At 45.4% G+C, this 25,589-nt stretch overlaps 1 protein-coding gene across 1 annotated transcript in view; it reads right to left on the bottom strand.

Annotated features, from left to right (window-relative positions):
* NTM (neurotrimin) overlaps positions 1 to 23,532 on the bottom strand; it is a 1,373,850-nt gene extending 1,350,318 nt beyond the window's left edge. The window contains exon 1 of the mRNA XM_068240414.1: positions 23,417 to 23,532. Within this exon, the coding sequence (XP_068096515.1) occupies positions 23,417 to 23,480 (64 nt within the window). The 5' untranslated portion in view covers positions 23,481 to 23,532. The remainder of the gene's footprint in view (positions 1 to 23,416) is intronic.
* Between the last annotated feature and the right edge of the window lie 2,057 nt (positions 23,533 to 25,589).

Raw genomic sequence — 25,589 nt, 5'->3', positions numbered from 1 at the left:
TGAGGTCTAAAGTATGCCGCAGAGCAGCACAGCAAGGAGCGAGGGAGGAGGAGCCAAACTTTGTGGAGGCAGGACAGGACAAGTGGCATGCGGGCAATAAAGTGGCAGGCAAACGTGGTGTGTACCACCTGGCCAACAGCAAAGTACCACCGGTGGTACGCGTACCACAGGTTGAAAAGCCTTGATCTAGAGGGGTTATGATGCTAAACACACGTATAGCTAACTGTCTGGTGTAGCGCCCAACTGTCCCTCTCTATTATGGAACAAAATCCCTCTATCCCCCATTCTGACTAATCTGTCCCTCTGTTAGATAAATATAAGTGAATATATATATCTACAAATAAAGGAGATGAGATTGTGCTAAACATTATGCTCAACCTCTGCATTCTTCCACAGCTTACTTTCAGATGTTACTATAAGCATACACTAATTATAAAGAAAAAAATTTCTCATTATTAATATCATCATTTTGGGGTAGGCATGATTAAATGTGCTTTTTGCCACAATCCTTATGGTCTAAAAGATGTTCCTCCATCTCATCTCAGAAAGTTATAGTTGAGGTTTTGGGTAGTAAGAGTCATTACAGGGAACTAGTCTGTGACAATATGTACTTTTGGCCAGAATGACAGACGTTGACCCAAATTACAAGAAAACACTGTTTCTAGCGTTGCCCTGCATGAACTCACTAGGATCGCACCCTTCGTCTGGATCAGCAGCAAAGGACCATGAAAGGCGGCCTTGATCAGCACAAGATGGTGCTACATTACAAAGTCCAGCAATGTTCATGCTACACTCATTCACAAAGGGCATGTTTGTGGTTATAGCTTAGAGGAATGCCCAGCACAGAATGTCAAATGTGAATGATGTCATACTAATGAAACCCAAAATGTATACCAAAGATATCAATGACTTTAATTGAATATACAATTATTAGGAGTGAAAAGGGTAGTGGAAATTCAGATTCTGGTTTGTACTGGCAACAACTGGCTTCCAGATTCATGCTGGATTTTTAAATGACACTTGAAGTGAGAGGGACATGAAGGCTGCCATATCTATTCCCTTTTAAACAATGCAAATTGCCTGGCTGTCCTGCTGAACCTCTGCCTTTAATATTTTAGCCATAACCCTTGAACAAGCATGCAGATCAGATGTTTGACTGAACTTTGACTGGATTTGCCACATGGTTGTTTCACGTGTGTAATTCAGACACTGCTGCAGTTAAAGAGATCAGCAGTACTGCCAGGCAACTGGTATTGTTTAAGATGAAATAAATATGGCAGCCTCCATATCATTTTCACTTCAGGTGTCTTAAGGAGAGGAGGATCTGTCAGTGTGACTGAGAAAGGTGTTTGAAATAGATTTTAAATCTTGCATTAAAGTTAATCAAATTATATGACAAAAAGATAGCAGAAGAAAATATTTTCCATCTTCATTAATGAGAGTCAGCAAGAGGGAAAACTGGAGTATAACACCTGGAATTGTAGAGAAATAGCTTCCTAAGATGCTATTTGTGTCAACAGACTGTGAATAATACACCACTGCTGGCACTGCATCCCCCCGGCCGCGTTTATCTTACACTGTCATTTGGTGTCATCTACACATGTTCAGATGGATTTGTCAATATTCCAGATTTAACTCTGTCTGTGCCAGGTTGCATTGCCATACTGTGAGGTAACAGCAGGGTTAAGGGTTGCTACTTATAGACAGTGGACGGAATCCCCCTCTCCCCCCCAAGGTTGAATGACACAGCAACGCCGCACAATGATGAATGGACTCCATAAATTACTTTCTTCTCGTTATAGTGACAGCCGAGTCACTATATATTCACCTAATGTACTCCACAAGATATATTGCAGTGTCTGCATATTTCCACCTCTCCGCTAACATCGCTGGCTGCCAGCACAAGTTGCCATTTTACAATCTCATACTTGGAGGATTATTTTACAATGCAGAGAGCAGTGTGAGTATTGCTGTCACCCATGGCAACCAAAAACTGAATTTCACATTTGGACGTCAATATACTAAATTCTGATTCAATATTTTGCTTTACATTTCAGCTTTAGACTTTTTTTCTACTTAGATGGAGTGGAGTAATATTAAAATGGAGGTTTTATATGCATTTATTAGTTTTACATTTAGTCTGGATTCTCCCAATTCCAACTATGTAATTCATTTCTAGCATGTAAATCTCAGAGAAGCAAGCCGGCACTTGTTCTGATGCGAGTATTCAATCAAATCCCTTTAGATGTGGATTCACATGCGTAATGCGATAAAATGCTGCTTCCTATCCGTTTTTCCCCCATATGTGAATTCAGAAGCAGCCTATTGATTACAATAGATCATGTGTTTCTGACGTTATTGTTAGATCTGACCAGATTAGCTGCATGCTTGTTTCTGGTGTTATTCAGACACTACTGCAGTCAAATAGATCAGCACGGCTGCCAGGCAGTTAGTATTGTTCAAAAGGAAATACATATAGCAGCAGAGCAGGGACAAGGTCCTCCAGCACCCAAGGCTAAGACATCAAAGTGCGCCCCTCCATCCCTCCAACCCCAGCTGTCACACACTGATTGCTATTAGACTAAGAGGGCCACAGGGCCCACAACCTCCCCAACACCATAATCTCTAGTTATCTGGCTTGCAATCACTGCCATGCATCCCCTTTTCTTATTTCTTTCTGCCTCATACACAATTAGGAATGACAGCTGAATGAATTGTGCGCCCCCTTCTACACTGCACCCTGAGCCTATGCCTCGGCCCTGTATAGCAGCATCCATATACCGCTCACTTCAGTTGTCCTTTAAATGTTGGACATGCCAGATCCTTAAGCGACACGGACAACTGTGGAGTTGTTCCTCTCCCATCAGAAGTTGCACTATTGTGTGCCACACCATTGTCCCTTCCCCTCCATCGTAGCAAAAATGCATGTTTTTTGGCTGTAGCTAAGCAATGTGTCTGCATGCCCTCATGCTTGGAACTGTCACCGTTGCTATCAGATCCTGAATACTAGGAGTAAAAGTAGCAGTGTATATTCAAGCTTTCAAGCTCTGTCTTTTGTGGGAGCTGAATAACATTTACATTGTGACTGTCTCAAATACATGAGGGTAGTCTTAAGCATAGATTTTAACTTTTGAACACAAAATAAGACTGTGATATCCCAGAAAATACCTATTTAGGATTAGGATTACGGTATACATATACGGTAAATATTTTATTGGCTTATCTTCACTTCAAGTTGATCCCATAAGACTTGGGACCTTTGGCACAGTGGGCAACCCCAGGTAGATTAACTCTTTGTATCACACTTTGCATGATGTGTACAAGACTGGCTGGATTTATAGGTCACCACTGATCAACCTTCTTTTACCACACAATGTCCATAGCAACCTCCCTCCATATAAGGCATCCTCTCCATGGGTGTCTGCAGTCTTCCTTCCATGTGCAGCAGCCTCCTTCTAATTTCATGTTCAGCTCTCTTTTCCCCATACAACCTCCATGTGCAGCAACACTTTATTCTATACACACCAGCCCTTTCTTCCATGTGTATCTCCCCTTGTGCAGCCCTTTTTTATGTTTGTAGCCTGCCCTTCTTGGTACGGAATCCCATTTCCAACCTCTCCACTTGCACAGGCCGGGCCTATGTAGCCTCTGCTGAAATTTGGCCTTAGATATTCTCATTATTTGTATAGGATGTGTTGGCATCCACAGTTATTGTGTAGGCACCCCCAAAATGATATAGGCTTTGATGCCTACTCTGGGGCTTGCTGTCATATATATTACAATCTCTGTGTTATGTTGTATTTTTCTTTACAGAATATGTATCTTTGTTAGGTTTAGTTTGGTCTGTGTGTCCCTGATGGACTGATTTCCTCACTCTCTACCCTGATGATATCCTAAACTCACAGCATATGCTTGGTGTCACATCTCCAACAGAGACACAGGACTGTGAAAGGGGATCTATTTTTTGTGTCGCACATGGTCTACAGTGGCAAGAAATATGTTTAGCTTTTGTTACAAAAGTAGGAAAAGGAAAGAGGGTGTGGTTATTGCATGGGTATAACCAAAGTTTAAGGTTTAAAGGCAACCTCTGCCAACCCCAGCTGTTCCCAGGGTTGCCACAGAAAAGTGACCATGTTTCATACTTGGTGCTCATGCCCCAAACTCATTTTATTTCCCAGGAAGGTGTACAATCTAATGCTAGGTACACACTGAGATTTTCTGGCAGATTTACAGTCAGATCGATTATTTCCAACATGTCCAATCTGATTTCCGATCGATTTCTGACTATTTTCTGTTCAATAGGAAATCGATCGGAAAATGCTCAGAAATCGATTGGAAATTAGATCGGACATGTTGGAAATAATCGATCTGACAGTAAATCTGCCAGAAAATCTCATAGTGTGTACCTAGCATAATACCTTCACTATTCAATGCTGTTCTCTGCAAAAATCCCTGGGAAGCTCTTCTACATGATAGGGTGGAAGAACGCCCCTGCCTCCAAAACAAACTACCGTAATTACTTTCCTCTTCCTATCAGCCAAAACGAGAATAGGTAAACATTAGAAGAAACAGTGTGTCCACATCTCCAAGGTTAAATCCAGACTTAAAGGGAACCAGAGACAAAGCACTCTCATGTATTTTACCATATATATCAATGGGAACATGACAGTAAGCACATACCCTGCTCTTTGTTTTATTCTTATCTGCTAAATCTGCCTGTTAACAGCCCTGATAAGAATCCCCGACTGAGCATTCAGTCTAGCTTTCACCTGAATGATTATAGCTGAGTCAGTCTTCTGTGATGTCTTTTCAAGCCCAAGCCTGCCCCCTTGTGGCACTGCTTTGCTGCTTCGAGCATAAATAGCAGCAAAGCAGAGCCACAAGGGGCAGACTTGGGCTTGAAAAGACATTACAGAAGACTGACTCAGCTATAATCATATTAGAAAAAGCCAGACTGAATGCTCAGTCGGGGATTCTTATCAGGGCTGATAACAGGCAGATTTAGCAGAGAATAATGAAGCAGAGAGCAGGGTAGGTGTTTAGTGTCATGTTCCCATTGATATATATGGTAAAATACATGAGGGTGCTTCGTCTCTGGTTCTCTTTAAGTTGCCTGTATGAATACAAAAGCAATGATGTATGTATGAGTGCATGAAAAGTTAACCAGTATACTTTTTGACAAATGTGCCAAATTTTTAAATGTGTGGCACGCATGGGAACAGTTGGGATTCCCTCAAATGGCGGATCATGCCATAGCTGAACTCTAAACCAGTGTTGGTGCCTCTCACTTCTTTCTTCCAACTTTGTCTTCTTTTTCTTTTCTATCATTATTCCCTCTCTCTTTCTCTGTGTGGGAAGGGAAGCCCAAGCTAACCAGATGTTTCCCCCTTTTTTCCCTAGACCTCCTTTTCCCAAGACCTCACTTTGATCGAATATTGTTCTTCATTACATTATATCAAGATCAGCTCAGGCAAACCAGGTACTCGGGATTTTCCCAACTTCAGAGAATCCTGGTCATTAGGACTACTACAAGTGGCTGGATAGTGTTTTCATTAAAGGGCATAGCCTTTAACATGGGAGACCAAGGATCGAATCCTGGCTGAAGCCAGAACTTTTTCAGTATGAAGAACTTGAGCAAGACTCCCAAACATTGCAAGGTGACCTACTGAGCAAATCCTTAGTAGCTGCAGCTCACAAGCCCTTTGAGTCTGATAGGCAAAAAGCTTTATACAAATGTTGGCATTATTATTATTATACAAATGTCAATCTTCTGTTAATAATGCTGTCAAGCTTTTTGACTATATGTGTTATTTCTTAGCTTGATATGCTAATAATAGTTCATTCATGTTGGACATTCTTGTGGAACTTGATAATATGTCTAGAACGAGGTTATTGTTTATATTTTATTATAACGAATACAATAAAGATCTTTTGAAACCAAAAGAACCTTAAAGCCCAGTGCCGGAATAACTTTTTCTTCTAATGAAACTGTCCCCCACAATTGATCTAACTTTGCATCTGAGCACCCTTCACCCATCCTCCTAATACTCGCTCATCTTTGAAGAAAACAGTATAAAATTATATTTCTATTTTTGCACCAAACAAGCAATTAATGAGCAAATTCAAAATATTTAGTTGCACCACTCTGAAACATACAAATATAAATAAACACTCCTTCAAGCCTATGAGCATTTTAGTGCATGCTTTTTACCCTTCTCTTTGCATAACTAGAGTTATACAGGTGGCAGCCATTAGCAATTCCTCCTTTGCTGGACACCTCCTACTCCAGCATTTTGCCGGATTATTTGCCGGCAATATGAAAGGAAGGGAGGGTTTTTTCCAATAAATGTAAAATATTTTAGATTTGTAATCATGCAGCTGAAAAAAGGCTGCTATTTATTATTATAAGTTAGAAAATAGATTTTATTTCTGAAATCTTGTATTTTTAATTTGGGTCCAATTTAATCGTACAGTGATATAAACGATAATTACCAAGTAGTAGGAAAGACGCATATATGGAAAAAAGGCACCTGAAAAAAAGTGCGCAGGAAATTGCCGCTAGTAGAATATTGCTAAAGTTAGTGATATTCTTTTACTGCACATAAATATTTACCAATGTTTTATTATGGCTAAAACCCACCTCTACTGTCACACAGAACCCTCTCCTTGTGGTATGGTGCCTAACCCTAAGACCCCCCCCCCCCTGATGGTGCCTAACCTTAAGCCCCCTCCGTGGGGGGAGGGGGCTTAAGATTAGGTTAAATAGGTTAAATAAACGGAAATGAAATAGCAAAATACCGTCTATAACAACAAGCGAATTCTGAAAAAACATCAAATTGCGTCTATAACAAAAACGATATTTACACTTGTATTAATCATAGCAATGCAATCTTAGGTTTTACAGATATTTTACTGTAATTTTAACAAACTGTAGGCTCACACAGATTTCTCCCTATCCCTATCCCTAACCCCTAGACCCCTCTTTGTTTAAATATATATAATTTAATAAATTGTATATATTACATATATTGTGCTGTAACTATACCTAACCTTACTCTCACACAGAGCCATCCCTGTACCTATTCCTAACCCCTAGACCCCCTGGTAGTGCCTAACCCTAAGACCCCCCCCTGGTGGTGCCTAACCCTAAGACCCCCTGGTGGTGCCTAACCCTAAGACCCCCCTGGTGGTGCCTAACCCTAAGACCCCCCTGGTGGTGCCTAACCCTAAGACCCCCCTGGTGGTGCCTAACCCTAAAACCCCCCTGGTTGGTGCCTAACCCTAAGACCCCCCTGGTGGTACCTAACCCTAAGACCCCCCCGGTTGGTGCCTAACCCTAAGACCCCCCTGGTGGTGCCTAACCCTAAGACCCCCCTGGTCGTGCCTAACCCTAAGACCCCCCTGGTGGTGCCTAACCCTAAGACCCTCCTGGGGGTGCCTAACCCTAAGACCCCCCTGGTGGTGCCTAAAGCTAAGCACCCCCCTAGTGGTGCCTAACCCTAACCACCCCCTGGTTGCGTATATTATTCTGTAACTATACCTAACCCTCCCTGTACCTATCCCTAACCCCTACACCCCCTGGTAATGCCTAAACCTAACCATCCCCACCGCACAAACACATATAAACAATAATATATGTAATCCTTAAAATACTTCTCTACAAATAACATGAATAAAATAATTTATCTTCTCTACAAATAACTTGAATAAAATAAGTTATATATTTGTAATATAATAAATAGCCTTAAAATCACATATACATTAATATTATAAATAGAGAAAAATATATATAAATATATGCAATACAATAGATAGCCTTACAATCATGTACGCATTAGAAAACTTAAAATAACAGTAATATTAAAAGCGATATTTTAGTAACTATAATCAACGCATTATAAGTGTAAAAACAAAGTTAATACCAAAAGCGATGTATTTCTAATACAATAAGGTTGAAAACAGTATTTACGCATTATACATATGAAAACAAATTTTTAAATGATCAAAGAAGTGTAAACGAAAATGTAGTTCTTATACTTTTGTAAGCGAAATTTTAAAACTAAAAAATAAGTTAAAACTGATATAAGCGAAATTTAAAAACGAAAAAATAAGTATAACACAAACGCAAAACGAACTTGTAAACAATATTTGTTATAAACCTTATTTTGTAAACGAAAACTTTTGTTAACACGATCCCTGTAACCGCTATTTCTCGGGCGCCCTTTTTTCCTGCCGGGCGCCGAATAGCCGATATTTTGCATTGCAGTCTATGGCGGCGCCCTTTTTGTCCACTATCCCTGTGCGCCCTTTTTTACTAGACCGACTGTCTCCCTGCATATCACTGGGGCAAGAAGAACATTCTTAACCCTCTGGGCGATAATCCCGAGCTGAGCTCGGGGTAAGCTGCCGCAGAGGATTTCTTAGGCCCTGGTGGGCCGATTTGCATAATTTTTTTTTGTTGCACGCAGCTAGCACTTTGCTAGCTGCGTGTATATACCGATCGCCGCCGCTCAGCGCTGATTCACCACTACCCGCCGTGCCGCGTCGCCCCCCCCCCAGACCCCGTGCGCAGCCTGACCATTTAGTGCCAGGCAGCGCTGAGGGGTGGATCGGGACTCCCTCTGACGTCACGACGTCGTTGACATCGATGGCGTCATCCCGATCGTCGCCATGGCGACGGGGGAAGCCAAACAGGAAATCCCGTTCTGAATGGGATTTCCTGTTTGCTTTGATCGCCGGAGGCGATCGGAGGGGGTGGGGGGATGCGCTGCACAGCGGCTATCATGTAGCTAGCGCTAGGCTAGCTACATGATTAAAATAAAAAAAATTAAAAAAAGAAGTGCTGCGCCGCCCCCTGGCGATATTATTGTATCGCCCAGGAGGTTACAGTAGAACAGAGATTTCTAAAAACCTCATAGATTTATTGCTATATTAAAGTGGTCTGAATCTCATAATTTCCTCTTTGTTCTAAAATATTATTTACAGCCTTAAAGAGACACTGAAGTGAAAAAAAAAATGATATTATGATTTGTATGTGTAGTACAGCTAATAAATAAAACATTAAGATCAGATACATCAGTCTAATTGTTTCCAGTACAGGAAGAGTTGAGAAACTCCAGTTGTTATCTCTATGCAAACAAGCCATTAAGCTCTACGACTAAGTTAGTCGTGGAGAGGGCTGTTATCTGACTTTTATTATCTCAACTGTAAGTGAGCTGTTTACTTTTTCTCTGCTAGAGGAGAGGTAATTACTTCACAGACTGCTCTGAAAGAATCATTTTGAATGCTGAGTGTTGTGTAATCTGCACATATTATAGAATGATGCAATGTTAGAAAAAACACTATATACCTGAAAATAAAAGTATGAGAATATTTTCTTTGCTGCTAATCTTCTAGTAATTATTCATAGTACACAACCAATTCACTATATCAGATTTTTTTTCCGCTTCAGTGTCTCTTTAAAGTGGACCTGAAGTATAAAAAAGAAGAAAAAAAAATCAGAGTTTCACTTACCTGGGGCTTCTGCAAGCCCCCTGCAGCCGCCCTGTGCCATGACGTTAGCAAACGATCCTCCAGTAACCCAGGCAGTCAGAGGTTTCTGCCCCTCGTCACACTCCCGTCTCCTGGAGTGTTCTGCACCTGTGCAGTAGTACTGCACAGGCGCAAAGATTTCAGGGGATGGGAGCACGGTGAGTGTGCACGTGCGGCCAAGCCGCACAGGTGTAGAAATCGACGACTTGCGGCGACTGACCGGATTACTGGGAGTTGTAGCGCCAGGACGGAGGGGCCGAAGAGGATGGCGAGGAGGAAGCCCCAGGTAAGTATAAATACGGGCAGAACAGCATTCAAACAGTTAAACACAGCACTTTGTTCTGCAGTGGAAAGCCCCATCACTTTATGATCCGCATCCAGAGAGGTGATAACATTATATTTTGTTTACATTCCTCTGTTGCTACAATTAGTTACAGCCAGCCACGTGCTGAATCGGAACTGTACTGAGCTGAGAAGCAGAAACATGTGAGAAATTATCACTAGATAGCTGCTGTATTTATACATTCAAATCTATTAATAAAATGCAATGGCAGCTTTCAGAGAAGATAAACAGTACTTTAAGAACTTGTAATTTTTTAACAGACAATGGGCCTGATTCACAAAGCGGTGCTAACAGTTAGCACGCTGGTGAAAAGCCCTTTATCACGCCTAAACTCAGTTTAGGCATGATAAGTTAAGGTGTGATAAGTGTAGGTGTGATAAGTTTAGGCATGATAAGTTTAGGTGTGATAAGTTTAGGCATGATAAGTTTAGGTGTGATAAGTTTAGGCGTGATAAGTTTAAGCACCAACTGGGTTAGCACCGCAGTGCACAGCTGATCAAAAGTTTTGTGCTAGCGGTGCACTTCGCATAGAGTTTAATGGCGCTGCTTTGCGTGCAGGACTTTGCGCGCGATCTAAACTTATCTAGACTTAGCATGCCTAAACTTATCATGCCTAAACTTATTACGCCTAAACTGGCTTTTCACCAGTGTGGAGCAATGGTTATCACACCGAAAGTCTCTAACTGGGTTAGCACCGCTTTGTGAATCGAGCCCTATATTTTTGTACAACAGGAATATTACTTGTGCACAAAAGCAGATGTGGTAACGGAATGGGTCATAAAAAGTAGGAAAACACATTTTTATTGAATGTTATATCAGCGTTTTATACCACTTTAAGGTTTCAATCACAATGGTGCATTGTTTTGCGGCATAACATCCGTTTTGTAACACGGCTTGCCGCACTGCAATGCACTACCCATCGTAACACACTGCATGCAGCAGCACTGAAGCATACCAGTACTTTTCATCAACTGTATGCGACGCAATGCACGGATAACGTGTGGCGCCGCTTCACAATTCCCTCTATGAACCTAGCCTAAAAGGTTCAATTATTCTTGTCCGTGTTTCCAGTGAAGAGATTCTGCTATACTTGCTATTCTTGGTGACCCTATCATTGGGATAAAAAAATGGAAAAATACATTTTTGAAGCCAGAAACCAGACAGCAATGAAATCTGACGAGAGTTCTAACCCTTCTCCTTTCTATCCAAAACCTTTAAAAATGCTTTAACTGCAGCTATAGTTTAATCTCTGAAACTTAATAAGCAGAACAAACCCATTTTTCCTTTTGTAAAAGTCAAAATTTCACTTCTTATCTGGCTTCTGCACCCGCAAATCAGTTCCCCTAGCTTTTTAAAGCTTACCTGTACTTTCTGTTTTTGACTGCTTTTGCTCTCCTCTCTGTTGGGAAAACTAACATTAAGGAGGGCCCTCCTCTCCCTAAAACCCCGTCATAATATCTACACAGACCACTTAAGTTCGACCATGGAGGTGGGTTGCCATTAGTGTTGGGCGAACAGTGTTCGCCACTGTTCGGGTTCTGCAGAACATCACCCTGTTCGGGTGATGTTCGAGTTCGGCCGAACACCTGACGGTGCTCGGCCAAACCGTTCGGCCATATGGCCGAACTAAGAGCGCATGGCCGAACGTTCCCCGAACGTTCGGCTAGCGCTGTGATTGGCCGAACGGGTCACGTGGTTCGGACCCGAACGCGCTCTGATTGGCCGAACTGTCACGTGGTTCGGGTAAATAAATACCCGAACCACGTCATATCTCCGCCATTTGTCTGTGGGTTTAGCTTTGGGTAGGCAGGCAGGGTAGTTCGCGCTCCAGCCACGCTAGCCAGGGTCCCCCCCAGTCATTGTGTGTCGCTGCTGGGAATAGTAGTACACCGCTCGCTCAGCATTCTGTTTACTGCCACTCTGTGTACCTCGCTCAGCCACACTATATAGCATTCTGTTTACTGCCACTCTGTGTCTGCTGGGAATAGTAGTACACCGCTTGCACAGCCACACTATATAGCATTCTGTTTACTGCCACTCTGTGTACCTCGCTCAGCCACACTATATAGCATTCTGTTTACTGCCACTCTGTGTCTGCTGGGAATAGTGGTACACCGCTCGCTCAGCCACACTATATAGCATTCTGTTCACTGTTCTGTGTCTGCTTGGAATAGTGGTACACCGCTCGTTCAGCCACACTATATAGCATTCTGTGTACTGTTCTGTGTCTGCTGGGAACAGTAGTACACCGCTCGTTCAGCCACACTATATAGCATTCTGTGTACTGTTCTGTGTCTGCTGGGAACAGTAGTACACCGCTCGCTCAGCCACACTATATAGCATTCTGTTCACTGTTCTGTGTCTGCTGGGAATAGTGGTACACCGCTCGCTCAGCCACACTATATAGCATTCTGTTCACTGTTCTGTGTCTGCTGGGAATAGTGGTACACCGCTCGCTCAGCCACACTATATAGCATTCTGTTCACTGTTCTGTGTCTGCTGGGAATAGTGGTACACCGCTCGCTCAGCCACACTATATAGCATTCTGTTCACTGTTCTGTGTCTGCTGGGAATAGTGGTACACCGCTCGCTCAGCCACACTATATAGCATTCTGTTTACTGTTCTGTGTCTGCTGGGAATAGTGGTACACCGCTCGCTCAGCCACACTATATAGCATTCTGTTCACTGTTCTGTGTCTGCTGGGAATAGTGGTACACCGCTCGCTCAGCCACACTATATAGCATTCTGTTCACTGTTCTGTGTCTGCTGGGAACAGTAGTACACCGCTCGTTCAGCCACACTATATAGCATTCTGTGTACTGTTCTGTGTCTGCTGGGAACAGTAGTACACCGCTCGTTCAGCCACACTATATAGCATTCTGTGTACTGTTCTGTGTCTGCTGGGAACAGTAGTACACCGCTCGTTCAGCCACACTATATAGCATTCTGTTCACTGTTCTGTGTCTGCTGGGAATAGTGGTACACCGCTCGCTCAGCCACACTATATAGCATTCTGTTCACTGTTCTGTGTCTGCTGGGAATAGTGGTACACCGCTCACCCGTCACTGTATAGCATTGTGCTCTGTGTCGCTGCTGGGAATAGTGGTACTGTATAGCATTTCTGTACTGCCACTGTACTGCTGCCAGTCAGCGTGTACTGTAAGGATAAGTGAAATGAGGAAGAAATCCGGTGAAAGAGGGAGGGGCAAGGGAAGAGGTGTTTCCCCTGACGGTTCACGTACAGGCCACAGGGGAGCACCCAAGAAAACCCACTCAATACCACCCATGTTGTCCAGGACAACAACCCTCACAAATCCAAAAGAACAGGACCAGATAATTACTTGGATGACCTCTCAAGCGTCCAGCAGTGGGTTAAGCAGCACCAGCACATCACGCACGAGGTCCGAGTCCTCAGCCAGTTACAAGGAGCCAGTGGGCACAAAGCTGACACAACCGGCAGCGACACCACGCACACAACTGCCAGATAACCAGTCCGATGAATTACCTCAGGACACAATGGGGTATTCGCAGGAGCTATTCCCAGCCCAACAAACTTCCACCTTTCAAAGGTCAATGGAGGAACAGCCAGAAATGTTGTGCCTGGATTCACAACCGTTAACTGTGGGAAATGTACCGCGCACTGAAATACGAGGCGAGTCCGAAGAGGACTCGGAAACCCAAATCCCAGAGCAATTTGGGCAGGAGGGGTTGCAATTGCAGGAGGTCGGCCGACAAGATCTGGAAGACGACGTTGGAGTGTGCTGCGCAGAGGTTGTTGTGGGGAGCTCTACTCCACGGCGGTGGCCCACAATGACATATGACGAGTTTGAGGAGATGGAAGAGGAGGGTATGGACAATGTGGACAGAGACCCAGATTTTGTTTGTGAACGAGAACATCGCCGTCGTAGCAGCAGCACAGATGAGTCTGTTGAAGAACACACTGCTGCACGAGTTCGCCTTGTGCCACAAGGTAGGCGGCGCGCAATTTCAGGCACCACAAGCGTGGAAGTTCAAGTGAGAGGCAAAAGAGGAGCAAACAGAAATCGCCAGCAAGGAGGCAGGTGCTCCAAAGTCTGGGCTTTCTTTGAAGACTGCACTGAGGATGTTACCATGGCGATTTGCAAGGTGTGCAAGACCCGCCTGAGCAGGGGGAAAAATATTAACAACCTCTCCACCACCAGCATGAGCCGTCACATGCTATCCAAACATCCCACTCTTTGGGCAAACGCGTCAGGACAGGGTACCAGAAACAACACTGCCTCCCTTGGGTTCACCAGACCCGCCTCAGCAGCAGCAGTAGCCCAGCCATTGCGTGGTTCACAACATTCACAAACATCAGACGACGCTGACACTGTCACTTTCCGGAGTAGTGCTCTTGAGGTCTCCCAGTGTTCATCAAACACAACAACCAACAGCCCTTCCGTGTGCAGCGCTACGGTTCAGTTGTCTGTGTCGGAGATGTTTGAGCGCAAGAGGAAATTGCCAGCAAATGACCCCCGGGCCGTGGCAGTAACAGCCAGCATAGCCAAGCTTCTGGCCTGCGAAATGCTGCCATATCGATTGGTGGAGACAAACAGCTTCAAGGGCATGATGTCAGTGGCCATCCCACGTTACGTGGTTCCCAGCCGCTACCACTTTGCACGCTCTGCAGTGCCTGAGTTGCATGAGCACGTGGTCAGCAAAATAACCCGAAGCTTGAAGAATGCCGTTGCCTGCAAGGTTCACCTCACCACTGACACCTGGACGAGTGCGTTCGGCCAGGGTCGATACATCTCCCTTACCGCGCACTGGGTGAACCTTGTGGAGCCTGGCAGCGATTCCTCACCTGCTACGGCACGGGTGTTGCCCACGCCACAAACAGCTGCACCGCCGTCCCTCCCACTGGATAACAGCAGCACCTACCTCTCTGACTCCTTCTCCTCCAACGCATCTCAAAGCTGTACCTCATCCGGAAACGCTAACCCAGCAGCAGTAGGATCGTGGAAGCAGTGCAGCACAGCTGTTGGCATGCGTCAGCAAGCGTTGCTGAAGCTAATCTGCCTTGGGGATAAGCAGCACACAGGGGAGGAAATTTGGAGGGGAATAAAGGAACAGACGGATTTGTGGCTGGCACCGCTGGACCTGAAACCGGGCATGGTTGTGTGTGATAATGGGAGTAATCTCATTCGCGCTTTAAGGTTGGCTAAGCTGACACACATCCCTTGCCTGGCGCACGTGATGAACCTAGTAGTTCAGCGGTTCCTGAGGACATACCCAGGCGTGCCCGATCTGCTGTTGAAGGTGCGTCGAGTGTCCAAACATTGTAGAAATTCCAGTACTGCTTCGGGGGCACTCGCCAAGATGCAGGAGCGCTTCAATCTCCCCCACCATCGCTTGCTGTGTGATGTCCCTACGCGCTGGAATTCTACGCTGCACATGCTAGCCCGCTTTTGCGAGCAGAAGAGTGCAGTGGTCCAGTACATGACGGCGCAGTACCGAGGCGCATCCGGCCAGCTGCCAAGCTTCTGTGGATCCGATTGGGCCAACATGTTGGACCTCTGCCAAGTCCTCCAAAATTTTGAGCAATCCACGTTGCTTGTGAGCAGTGACAACTCTTCAGTCAGCATTACCATACCACTGCTGTGTTTACTGAAGAGGTCGATGTTAAAAATCAAGGAAACAGCTGTCATGATGCAACTGGGGGAATCTGAAGGAGAAAACGATCAGCGTGATGGTACCAACATCAGGCCATCCGCCTCAGGGAACGCTGGCCCCAGCAGCTATGACGAAGAAGAGGAGGAGGAACAGCTGGAGTTGGAGCAGGAATTTCATGCCACCACTGACGAGGGCCAGAGCGGTGCACGTTGGACTTCCACAATTCAACGCGAATGGTCAGCAGAAGCAGACCAGGAGGAAGGTGACGACTATGATGCATCACAACAACTATCACAACGCTCACAAGAGGATGATGAGGATTCTGGTAGGACTCTGGCACACATGGCTCAATTCATGCTAGACTGCATTGAACGTGACCCACGCATTGTGCGCATTCTGGACAACACCAATTACTGGGTTTATACCCTTCTGGATCCACGGTACAAACACAATGTTCCAAAACTGCTTGAAGAAAGAGTCAGACAGGTCAAAATGGAAGAATACCAGCAGGCCCTTGTGGAGACTTTAGAGAGGAGATTGACATCCTCCCCCTCCTCTAGCCAGTTGTACGCAGACAGACTGACTTCCGCAAACCCAGGACGACCAGGAGGGCAGCAAACAACGCAAGCCGCAGCTAGTACCCAAAAGGGAATGGTATCGGCAGTGTCCTTGGAGTGGGAAAATTTTCTGACACCCATGCAGCCGCAGCCCACTGAACAGCAAGCGTGCAGATCCACCTCCAACACCGATCGCCTGGAGAAGATGGTCAAGGACTACATGTCAGATGGCGTAGCTGTGTCGAACCATCCATCTGCACCCTTCAACTATTGGGTATCGAAGCTAGACACCTGGCACGAACTGGCAATGTACGCAATAGAGGTGCTGGCTTGCCCGGCAGCCAGCGTTATGTCGGAACGCTGTTTCAGTGCTGCCGGAGGCATCGTCACAGATCGGCGTATCCGCCTCTCTACAGACAATGCAGACCGTCTGACTCAAATTAAAATGAATCAATCCTGGATTGGAAATGACTACGCAACACTCCAGGACCCCAACCAAGTAACATGACCAATGAACATCTGGGATGGTGTTGCGTTTCCGGGCCCTGTTTATTGAACCTCTCATCTGTATTACATTTATGACTGCATGGCGGCAAAAAGCATTGCTGCTATATCCGCACGCTTTTTGTCCACATGCAAGGCCTGGGTTGTTGTGTCTCACAAAGCGTGGCCTTCTCCTCCTGCGCCTGCTCCTGTTCCATCACGTCTGCTGCTGCTGGGTTAGCGTTGCCGCGTGGTCCCTGTTTATTGAACCACTTATCTTTATTACATTTATGACTGCATGGCGGTACAAAGCATGCTATCCGCACGCTTCTTGCCCTCATGCAAGGCCTGGGTTGTTGTGTCTCACAAAGCGTGGCCTTCTCCTCCTGCGCCTCCTCCTGTTCCATCACGTCTGCTGCTGCTGGGTTAGCGTTGCCGCGTGGTCCCTGTTTATTGAACCACTTATCTTTATTACATTTATGACTGCATGGCCGTACAAAGCCTGCTATCCGCACGCTTCTTGCCCTCATGCAAGGCCTGGGTTGTTGTGTCTCACAAAGCGTGGCCTTCTCCTCCTGCGCCTGCTCCTGTTCCATCACGTCTGCTGCTGCTGGGTTAGCGTTGCCGCGTGGTCCCTGTTTATTGAACCACTTATCTTTATTACATTTATGACTGCATGGCGGTACAAAGCCTGCTATCCGCACGCTTCTTGCCCTCATGCAAGGCCTGGGTTGTTGTGTCTCACAAAGCGTGGCCTTCTCCTCCTGCGCCTGCTCCTGTTCCATCACGTCTGCTGCTGCTGGGTTAGCGTTGCCGCGTGGTCCCTGTTTATTGAACCACTTATCTTTATTACATTTATGACTGCATGGCGGTACAAAGCCTGCTATCCGCACGCTTCTTGCCCTCATGCAAGGCCGGGGTTGTTGTGTCTCACAAAGCGTGGCCTTCTTCTCCTCCTGCGCCACCCTCCTCCTGTTCCATCACGTGTGCTGCTGCTGGGTTAGCGTTACCGGTCCCTTTTCCTGGAACCTCTTATATGTATTACATTTATGACTGCATGCCGACAAAAAACATGTTACCTGTGCAAAGAAAACAGACATTTCCCGCATTTAAAAGACAGTTTTCCCTTTGAAACTTTAAAATCGATTTTCTCAAAAACTATAAGCTCTTTTTGCTAATTTTTTTTTCCTCTTGTACCCACTCCCAAGGTGCACATACCCTGCAAATTTGGGGTATGTAGCATGTAAGGAGGCTTTACAAACCACAAAAGTTCGGGTCCCCATTGACTTCCATTATGTTCGGAGTTCGGGTCGAACACCCGAACATCGCGGCCATGTTCGGCCTGTTCGGCCCGAACCCGAACATCTAGATGTTCGCCCAACACTAGTTGCCATCACCTGCTATCACTGTTGAGAGGCAGCATGGTGGTCTTGCACCATTCACCTACTACCTTTGTGACTAGCTGTGGCTGTCCATAAGACCCTGAAGAAGGACACTCATAGGTAAGTATGGGGGGAACAGGGCAGGTTTGATTAGTCGGGGGGAGGGTTTGTTAGGAAAAAAAATCTTGGCTTTCAGCCTATATTATAAGTTCACCTTTAACTTCTGTCTATTGTGCACATCATAAGGTGAAATCTGCTAACTCTCTAGTAGCACCTCGATCAGTGCCCTAGGTTCACAGGATACTGCAACGCTATGATGGGCGAGGTCTAAAAGGGGAGGCAGACTTTTATGCCGGCATTGACCAATGGATGCAAGCATGCAAATCTCCACACAGCTGAATGGTAATCATTCAATCCTGAGCTGGCTTGATTACCATTTGCTAGTTGGTTGTGAATGCAAAGGACTCCCATAGGAAATACATGCAGTCTTATGTAACAACATGCCTGCAGGAAATCCAGGGCTATCTGGCCGCAGCTCAGCTGTAGTAAGCCATTGGTGGAATGATGACAGCATCCTGAGCTGCCCAGAATTGCAGAGCAATTGCAAATGATTGGCCTCAATTCACTAAGGTTCTCTCCTGTCTTTAATAACGTTTCTAGAGTTGTTACCATGGTTATAAGGTATGTAGTATTCAGGAAACATTTTACCTCAGGCAAACCTAAAGTTAACTCTTCTGTCTTTAAGTTAACTCTCCAATCCTTAAAATAACTCCAGAGTTAAAGACAGGCTGTTAATTAACTGCGTGTGAAAATAACTACAGAGGAGGTAAATTAACTACAGAGGAGGTCAATTAACCACTTAAGAACCCACCCTTTACCCCACCTTAAGGACTAGCGCTGTTTTAGCTGATCTGTGCTGGGTGGGCTGTGCAGCCCCCAGCACAGATCAGAGTGCAGGCAGAGCGACCAGATCGCCCCCCTTTTTTCCCCACTAGGGGGATGATGTGCTGGGGGGGTCTAATCACTCCTGCCTGCCTGTGTGTTGCGGGGGGGGGGGGCACCTCAAAGCCCCCCTCCGCTGCGAAATTCCCCCCCCCCCCTCTCCTCCCTCCCTTCCCCGGAGAACCGAGGCTGCACAGGAACGGATCTGTCCTGTGCAGCCTCTAACAGGCTCCTGCCTGTCATGTGACAGCGATCCCCGGCCGCTGATTGGCCGGGGATCGCTGATCTGGTACAACGCTGCTACTGTTAGCAGCGTTGTACGAATGTAAACAAAGTGGATTATTTCCGCTTGTGTTTACATTTAGCCTGCGAGCCGCGATCGGCGGCCCGCAGGCTTTTCACGGAGCCCCCGGCCATGAATTGACAGGAAGCAGCCGCTCGCTGGTCCTGCAGCTGCCACTTTGCCGACACGCGGTATGAGTGCGCGGTCGGCAAGTGGTTAAATACAGAGGAGGTAAATTAACTACAGAGGAGGTAACTTAGGGAATGAAGAGATAAGATAACTCTCTCACTGTGTGGAGGTAAGTTTTCTCTTGCCTTATCTCCAGCATGATCTTAGTGAATTGAGGCCAATGTGACTCATTGCGAATGCACAACCGAATGCAAGCAGATAAGCAAGAACTGTCCGTTTGCAGCTCCACTGCAACAGACAGAACATGCTACAGGAGGGATCCTTACATTAGGGTTAGGCATTCAGGAAGAGGGTTTGCGTTAGGAGGAGGTTATACGTCAGGAAGAAATTAACATTAGCAAAAGGGTTTACAATGGGGGGAGATTACAGATAAGCAGGGGTTTGAGTTGGAAGGAAGGATTAGGAATCAGGAATAAATTAATGCTAGCGTAAAGGGTTACAATTGGACAGGGGGGTGCGGTGGGGGGAGAGTTAGGTGCTATAGGAAGTAGAAGGGCATAGTTTATGGGAAATCGGGTCCCAAAACCCACATAACATTACCAATATTCTATCAGCATCACCTGCCACTCAAATAAATACGTACCTAATTTAAAAGTGTGCAAGAAGGTAGCCACAGGCATGCAAGATTTTGGTTAGCTGAGCTGTTAGTGTGGCGGAAAACTAATACTGCACATCACTCTGAACACACCATCCCCACTGTCAAATATGGTGGTGGCAGCATCATGCTCGGGGGGTGCTTCTCTTCAGCAGGGATAGGGAAGCTGGTCAGAGTTGATGGGAAGATGGAGGGAGCCAAATACAGGGCAATTTTGGAAGAAATCCTCTTGGAGTCTGCAAAAGACTTGCGACTGGGGCGGAGGTTCACCTTCCAGTAGGACAACGACCCTAAACATAAAGCCAGGGCAACAATGGAATGGTTTAAGGCTGCTTTTCCACCAGGACGTTCTTGGTGCACCTTTCTGTGCTCTGGGATGTGGAGACCACGTGATCCGCATCACGTGGTTCCACCAGCCAATTGCCGCACAGAGCGGCCACTCCTGGAAAGTAAGCACTGCACGTCACAGTGCCGTGAATATTAATTAGCCATGTGGCTGGCCGAGGAGGAGGAGGAGAGACCTCCTCCTCCAACATTACTGAGCATGTGCAGTCTAACTCGGCTTAGCCGCATATAACGCACAGCATGCAGCACTTTAAGTTGACGTCCAGTATTACAATGTAACGCAACGTGGGCACTGTGAACAGCCCATTAAGTTTTCATTGCTGTGAGTTAGGCTGCGTTACAGGCTGCACTAATGTGCGCCTGTAACGTCTTACTGTGAAAGAAGCCTAAAACAAAACATATCCATGTGTTAGAATGGCCCAGTCAAAGTCCAGATCTGAATCCAATCGAGAATCTGTGGCAAGATCTGAAAACTGCTGTTCACAAATGCTGTCCATCTAATCTCATTGAGCTGATGCTGTTTTGCAAAGAAGAATGGGCAAAGATTTCAGTCTCTAGATGTGCAAAGCTGGTAGAGACAAACCCTAAAAGACTGGCAGCTGTAATTGCAGCAAAAGGTGGTTCTACAAAGTATTGACTCAGGGGGCTGAATAATTACGCACACCCTACTTTGCAGTTGTTGTTTTTTTAAATGTTTGGAATCATGTATAATTTTGGTTCCACTACACACGTGTACTCCACTTTGTGTTGGTCTTTCAAGTGGAATTCCAATAAAATTTATTCATTTTGTGGCAGTTTGTGGCAGTAATATGACAAAATGTGGAAAACTTCAAGGGGGTTGAATACTTTTGCAAAATTCATCAAGTGTGCCTCCACCAGTATTTTTAGCAAAACAATAGTTAGTAGCACGTGCCTATGGAAATATCAGCTGATGCCAACTTGTCTTTCCCCATTTAGCACTACACCTCCACACAATCGCCTAGGCTATGTCAACTGCAATAGCACCACCAGGCAGTTTCTGTAATGTTTGTGGTCACCTCTGCTCAAGTAGCAGAATATCCAAAAGTAAACCCAGCAGGCCTATGTCCATGGCTAGTTTTGGGATCAGAATACCTGATTGTATGATCTGTGTGTAGTCTTATCAAAGTGTATATATTGTGTGTCACCTGGTAAAGTATGTTATTTAGGTAGGCCCTCGTACTACATAAATGTGATAAAAATGACACTGTACATTCAGACTGTTAGATGTATGCTTATACTTTTATGATAGCAAAAATTATAAGATGACCAAATATATGTCAGGGCATAATGATCCACTTAACAACTGTCAACAACCAGTAAAATGTATTTGTGATAAAGCACCACATCCAATTTCTCCTGTGCAAACATGGACACTAACACACCTTCTCCAGCATGTCATGTGATCATCATGCAATCACACATGCAATAAGCAGGGGTACACTCTTTCTGCATGCAGGAGACTTTACCCTGCAAATCACTCAGAAAAAGACTTTCAACAGGCATTGCAAACACAAGCAACAGGCAGAGATCTGTTTCCCACAGCAACCTGGTTTTAACAATCATACATTTAACATCAAGATAACTGCAAAATAATTGGTTGCTATGGGTTACCTCATTTTGATTTTGCTAAGAGAGACCCACAATAAATGTTTGCATCAAGCATCCAAGCATTCTTATAATCATTGTTATCTATCGATCTATCTCCCACAACGGAATATTTGAACTTGACACGAATTGATCTTCCCAAAAATCTACCCGCCATATCAGTTAGTATTTACTGACCCCTAAATGTTAAAGAAAGTTACACCAAAATAAGATTTTGCCAGCGCATGTCACATATTTTTCATCTCTCAAAGCTTTAAATGCTTGGTTGTGGGAGTTGGGGCAATTTTACAATTTCTTCCAGCAACGTTGTTGTCTCACCAGTTCCTACTGCACTGTGATGGTCCCTCCAGAATTGACAAACAGCTAACAGAGAGGCGACAAAACCCCCCTTCCAGAACCCTTCCACATGAGGCACCAGTCGATTCAGTACTGTGTATACAGAGACATGGGACGCATAATAATAATAACAAACAACAGAAAGACAGATACGCCGATCTCTAAACTGGCAGAGCAGGTGATGAAGCATGCCCTCTGTGCCCACTCTACTGATATTTAACAAGCAAGTCACAGAAGAGTGCAACATTTACTGCCAGCCTAATTGAACGACGTGTGCCCTCTGGAAGCGAGCAGCAGCTGAAAGTTGTACCATAGCAGGCAGGGCATTGTATACCCATCATATCATTGTCACTATCAGTGCCAAGTCCACAACCACTGCCAGGGTTCAAAGATCAATACTGTGGTTTTGTTAGCAAATAATAAAGACAAATAAACACAAGGCTATAGGCAGAGTGCACAGTGCAGCACACTATGATACCCTGTATCCATCTAGAGAACACAACAGGTTCCCCTATAAATAATGGAATTATCAGCACAGAGAGGGGGAGCAGCACATAGACTTGCCTGTGAATCCTCATAGATAATCCATTAATACACCCACATTCTTGGCACAGAGCAGAGAGCCAGTATCCAGTGCCACACAGTGCAGGTATATACTGCTGGCAGTGCCAAGTCATGTACAGTTATTTCTCCAGCTATGCCTCAGGCACAAGATACAAGGGGGCTTTCATCAACAGCCTAGACCTTTAACCCATAAGCATCCCCTTTCCCCCCATCCCAAATATCAGGCATTGTGCACAGACCGCTGCCACTACAGTGTGCCAGGCAATCATCCCAGGCAATCATCCCTTTCACTTCCAAACATAAGAAAAGAGAAGAGCACCAGCTTATCAATGACTTGTCTTAACCCTTCACAGTCTGGGATGCAATAACACAGCTGGTGCATAAGGTAGTCAGGCTTTTGCTCCTGTTCTATTCAGCTTCCAGGAGAGCAGAGGTAGCTGCATTAATGGGGGAGCAGGTAGGTGAAGCTCCCTCCTCTCTTCTTCTGCAGGTATCAGAATACACAATATACAACATACAGACTGTTCTGCAGAGCTTGCAATCTCCCTCTGCTGAGCAGAGACCCTTTAACAGAAGCAGAAGGGGGTAGGTGCTTGTCTGCCTACCTTGTAGGAGGCACAGGGCAGTCATGGCACTGAGGATGAGCCAGGAGATCGGGTGCAGCAGCATGTCCAGAAGCAGCAGACAGCCAGGGATCAGATAATCCAGCAGAGGCTGCAGGAGAAGCTCAGACTGGATGTGATGAGAGCTCTGCCAGGCTCAGCTGCAGCAGCACCGCCCCCTGCACTGCGATTGGGCAAAGCAGCAGCAGACTGACAGCTGAGAGGAGAAGGGACCAGCCTGCAGGTGCACGGACCACAACAACAGTGCAGGACAGATACACTGACACTGAGCAAGCACCATTCAATATTGATTGATTCCAGTCCAGCACAAGTGCTGACTGACACAGTTCATTTATTATCATGAAGTATTACTTTCAGTAATCATATCATTTAATTATGAATTATTATTATGCAGTAGTGCTGACATTTTCCACAGGAAACCGGTGTCTGTGCTTTTCTGCCTGGCTGTCCTGCTGGTCCTCTGCTTTGACCATGAACAAGCTTGTAGATCAGGTGATCTGCCTGAAGCTGCATTTTTGTTTCAGGCAGGGTGCACACATAGCAGAAACGCTAACGCAGCGGGAAACGCTGCGTTTTATGCAGCAATGTAAGTCTATGGGACGCAAAAGAAACTGCGTTTGTACAGTATGCGTTCCGCAAACGCTGGTAGTGTTGCATAGTATGCAGGCTGGCTGCCAAAACGCACATAATTAAAGTCTATGGCAACGCATATGCATTGCGTTTTTCATGTGTTTTTTTAATGCGTTTTTAATTAAAATGTAAAGATATGTGATGTGTTTCTGCTTCCTATTGTCTTCCTAGTGATTTGCATAAATTTGTAAAAAACAAACAAACGCATATGTGGTTTCCATTAGTGAACAGCAAACACCTTAAAAAGCACGCAAAACGCATGAAAAACATCTGCGTAAAAAAACGCAAAATGTACCAATAACGTGGTAAAAACGCAATAGCAAATCGCAAACGCACCATCCAAAAATGCTACTTTTTCACGCTATGTCATATGTGAATCCAACCTCAGGTGTGTGGTCCATACACTACCAAACACCAGGATTGCCAGACAACTGGGGTTTACATTTAGCCTGCGAGCCGCGATCGGCGGCTCGCAGACTGTTCACGGAGACACCCTCCGTGAACTGACATGGAACGAGCGTCTGTTTCGATGTAATTCCACTTACGACCAGCCGCCTATCGGCGTTAGGCGGTCGCTAAGTGGTTAAAAAGAAATAAATATTGCAGCCTTCATTCACACTTGGGGGTGACATATCGAACCCCATTACCACGCACACTTGATCAAGCCCTTGTGACCAAGATAATGCCAGCATTCCTGATCGAACCTTTTGACCAATCTCACCGTGAAATCTATCAAAATATTGTTCAGCACCAATTTTCCACAGATTCAATAAGATTATCGGTGGCCATATATCTAGCGATTCTGCAGCCTGATCGACCATCTGATTCAATAATTTTATCAAATAAATTGAAAATCCGTGCACAACAATATACCCTCTCCTCTGCTGTTTCCCCTAAGGGCCAGCAGACACGTGTGTGTGACGTCCCACACGCGCCATGTGTTATACGCACCACCATGTGGTGGCGCTAAGTATGACGGTGGCACTCGGGGTAGACATCGGGGTAGACGTCGGAGGAGAACGGGAGACAGTGCAGCTGGACAAGTAAGTGAGATATACAATGCACGGCTAGGGGGGAGAGAGACATTAACAATTGGGGGTAGCCAGGCAGATGGAATTGGTGCCGTTGTGAGCCCGATTCCAAAGAGATTTAACGCTGAAATCAATTGGGAATCAGCTTGCAGTGTATGAGTAGCCAACAAATCTCCTTCCGATCAGATTCAACCCAAAAAGAGATCTGTCTCTTGGTCGATCTGCCCGTAGATGTACGGGAACCTGCACTCTTTCAGACGAATCAGTTAAAAACGGCGCCTAGCGCCAAAGGTATACAAACGGCGCCTCATAGACTTTAATTATAAAACAATATTTATCGTTTTTAAGGTGAAATTATGGCGCAGGATGTCACTTCAAAATTTATTGTTTTTAAAGCTAAATTAGTGCGCCTGTACGCCATACGAAATGAGAGGGGCGGGGAGAGGCGGAGATCCGCCGCTGACAGACACGAGGCGGGGCTTCTGCTCATAGCC

Source organism: Hyperolius riggenbachi, chromosome 6 (assembly GCF_040937935.1).
Source record: "Hyperolius riggenbachi isolate aHypRig1 chromosome 6, aHypRig1.pri, whole genome shotgun sequence".
Lineage (NCBI taxonomy): Eukaryota > Metazoa > Chordata > Amphibia > Anura > Hyperoliidae > Hyperolius > Hyperolius riggenbachi.
Note: the sequence above shows the minus strand (reverse complement) of the source record. Positions and strands in the feature narration are given on the sequence as shown.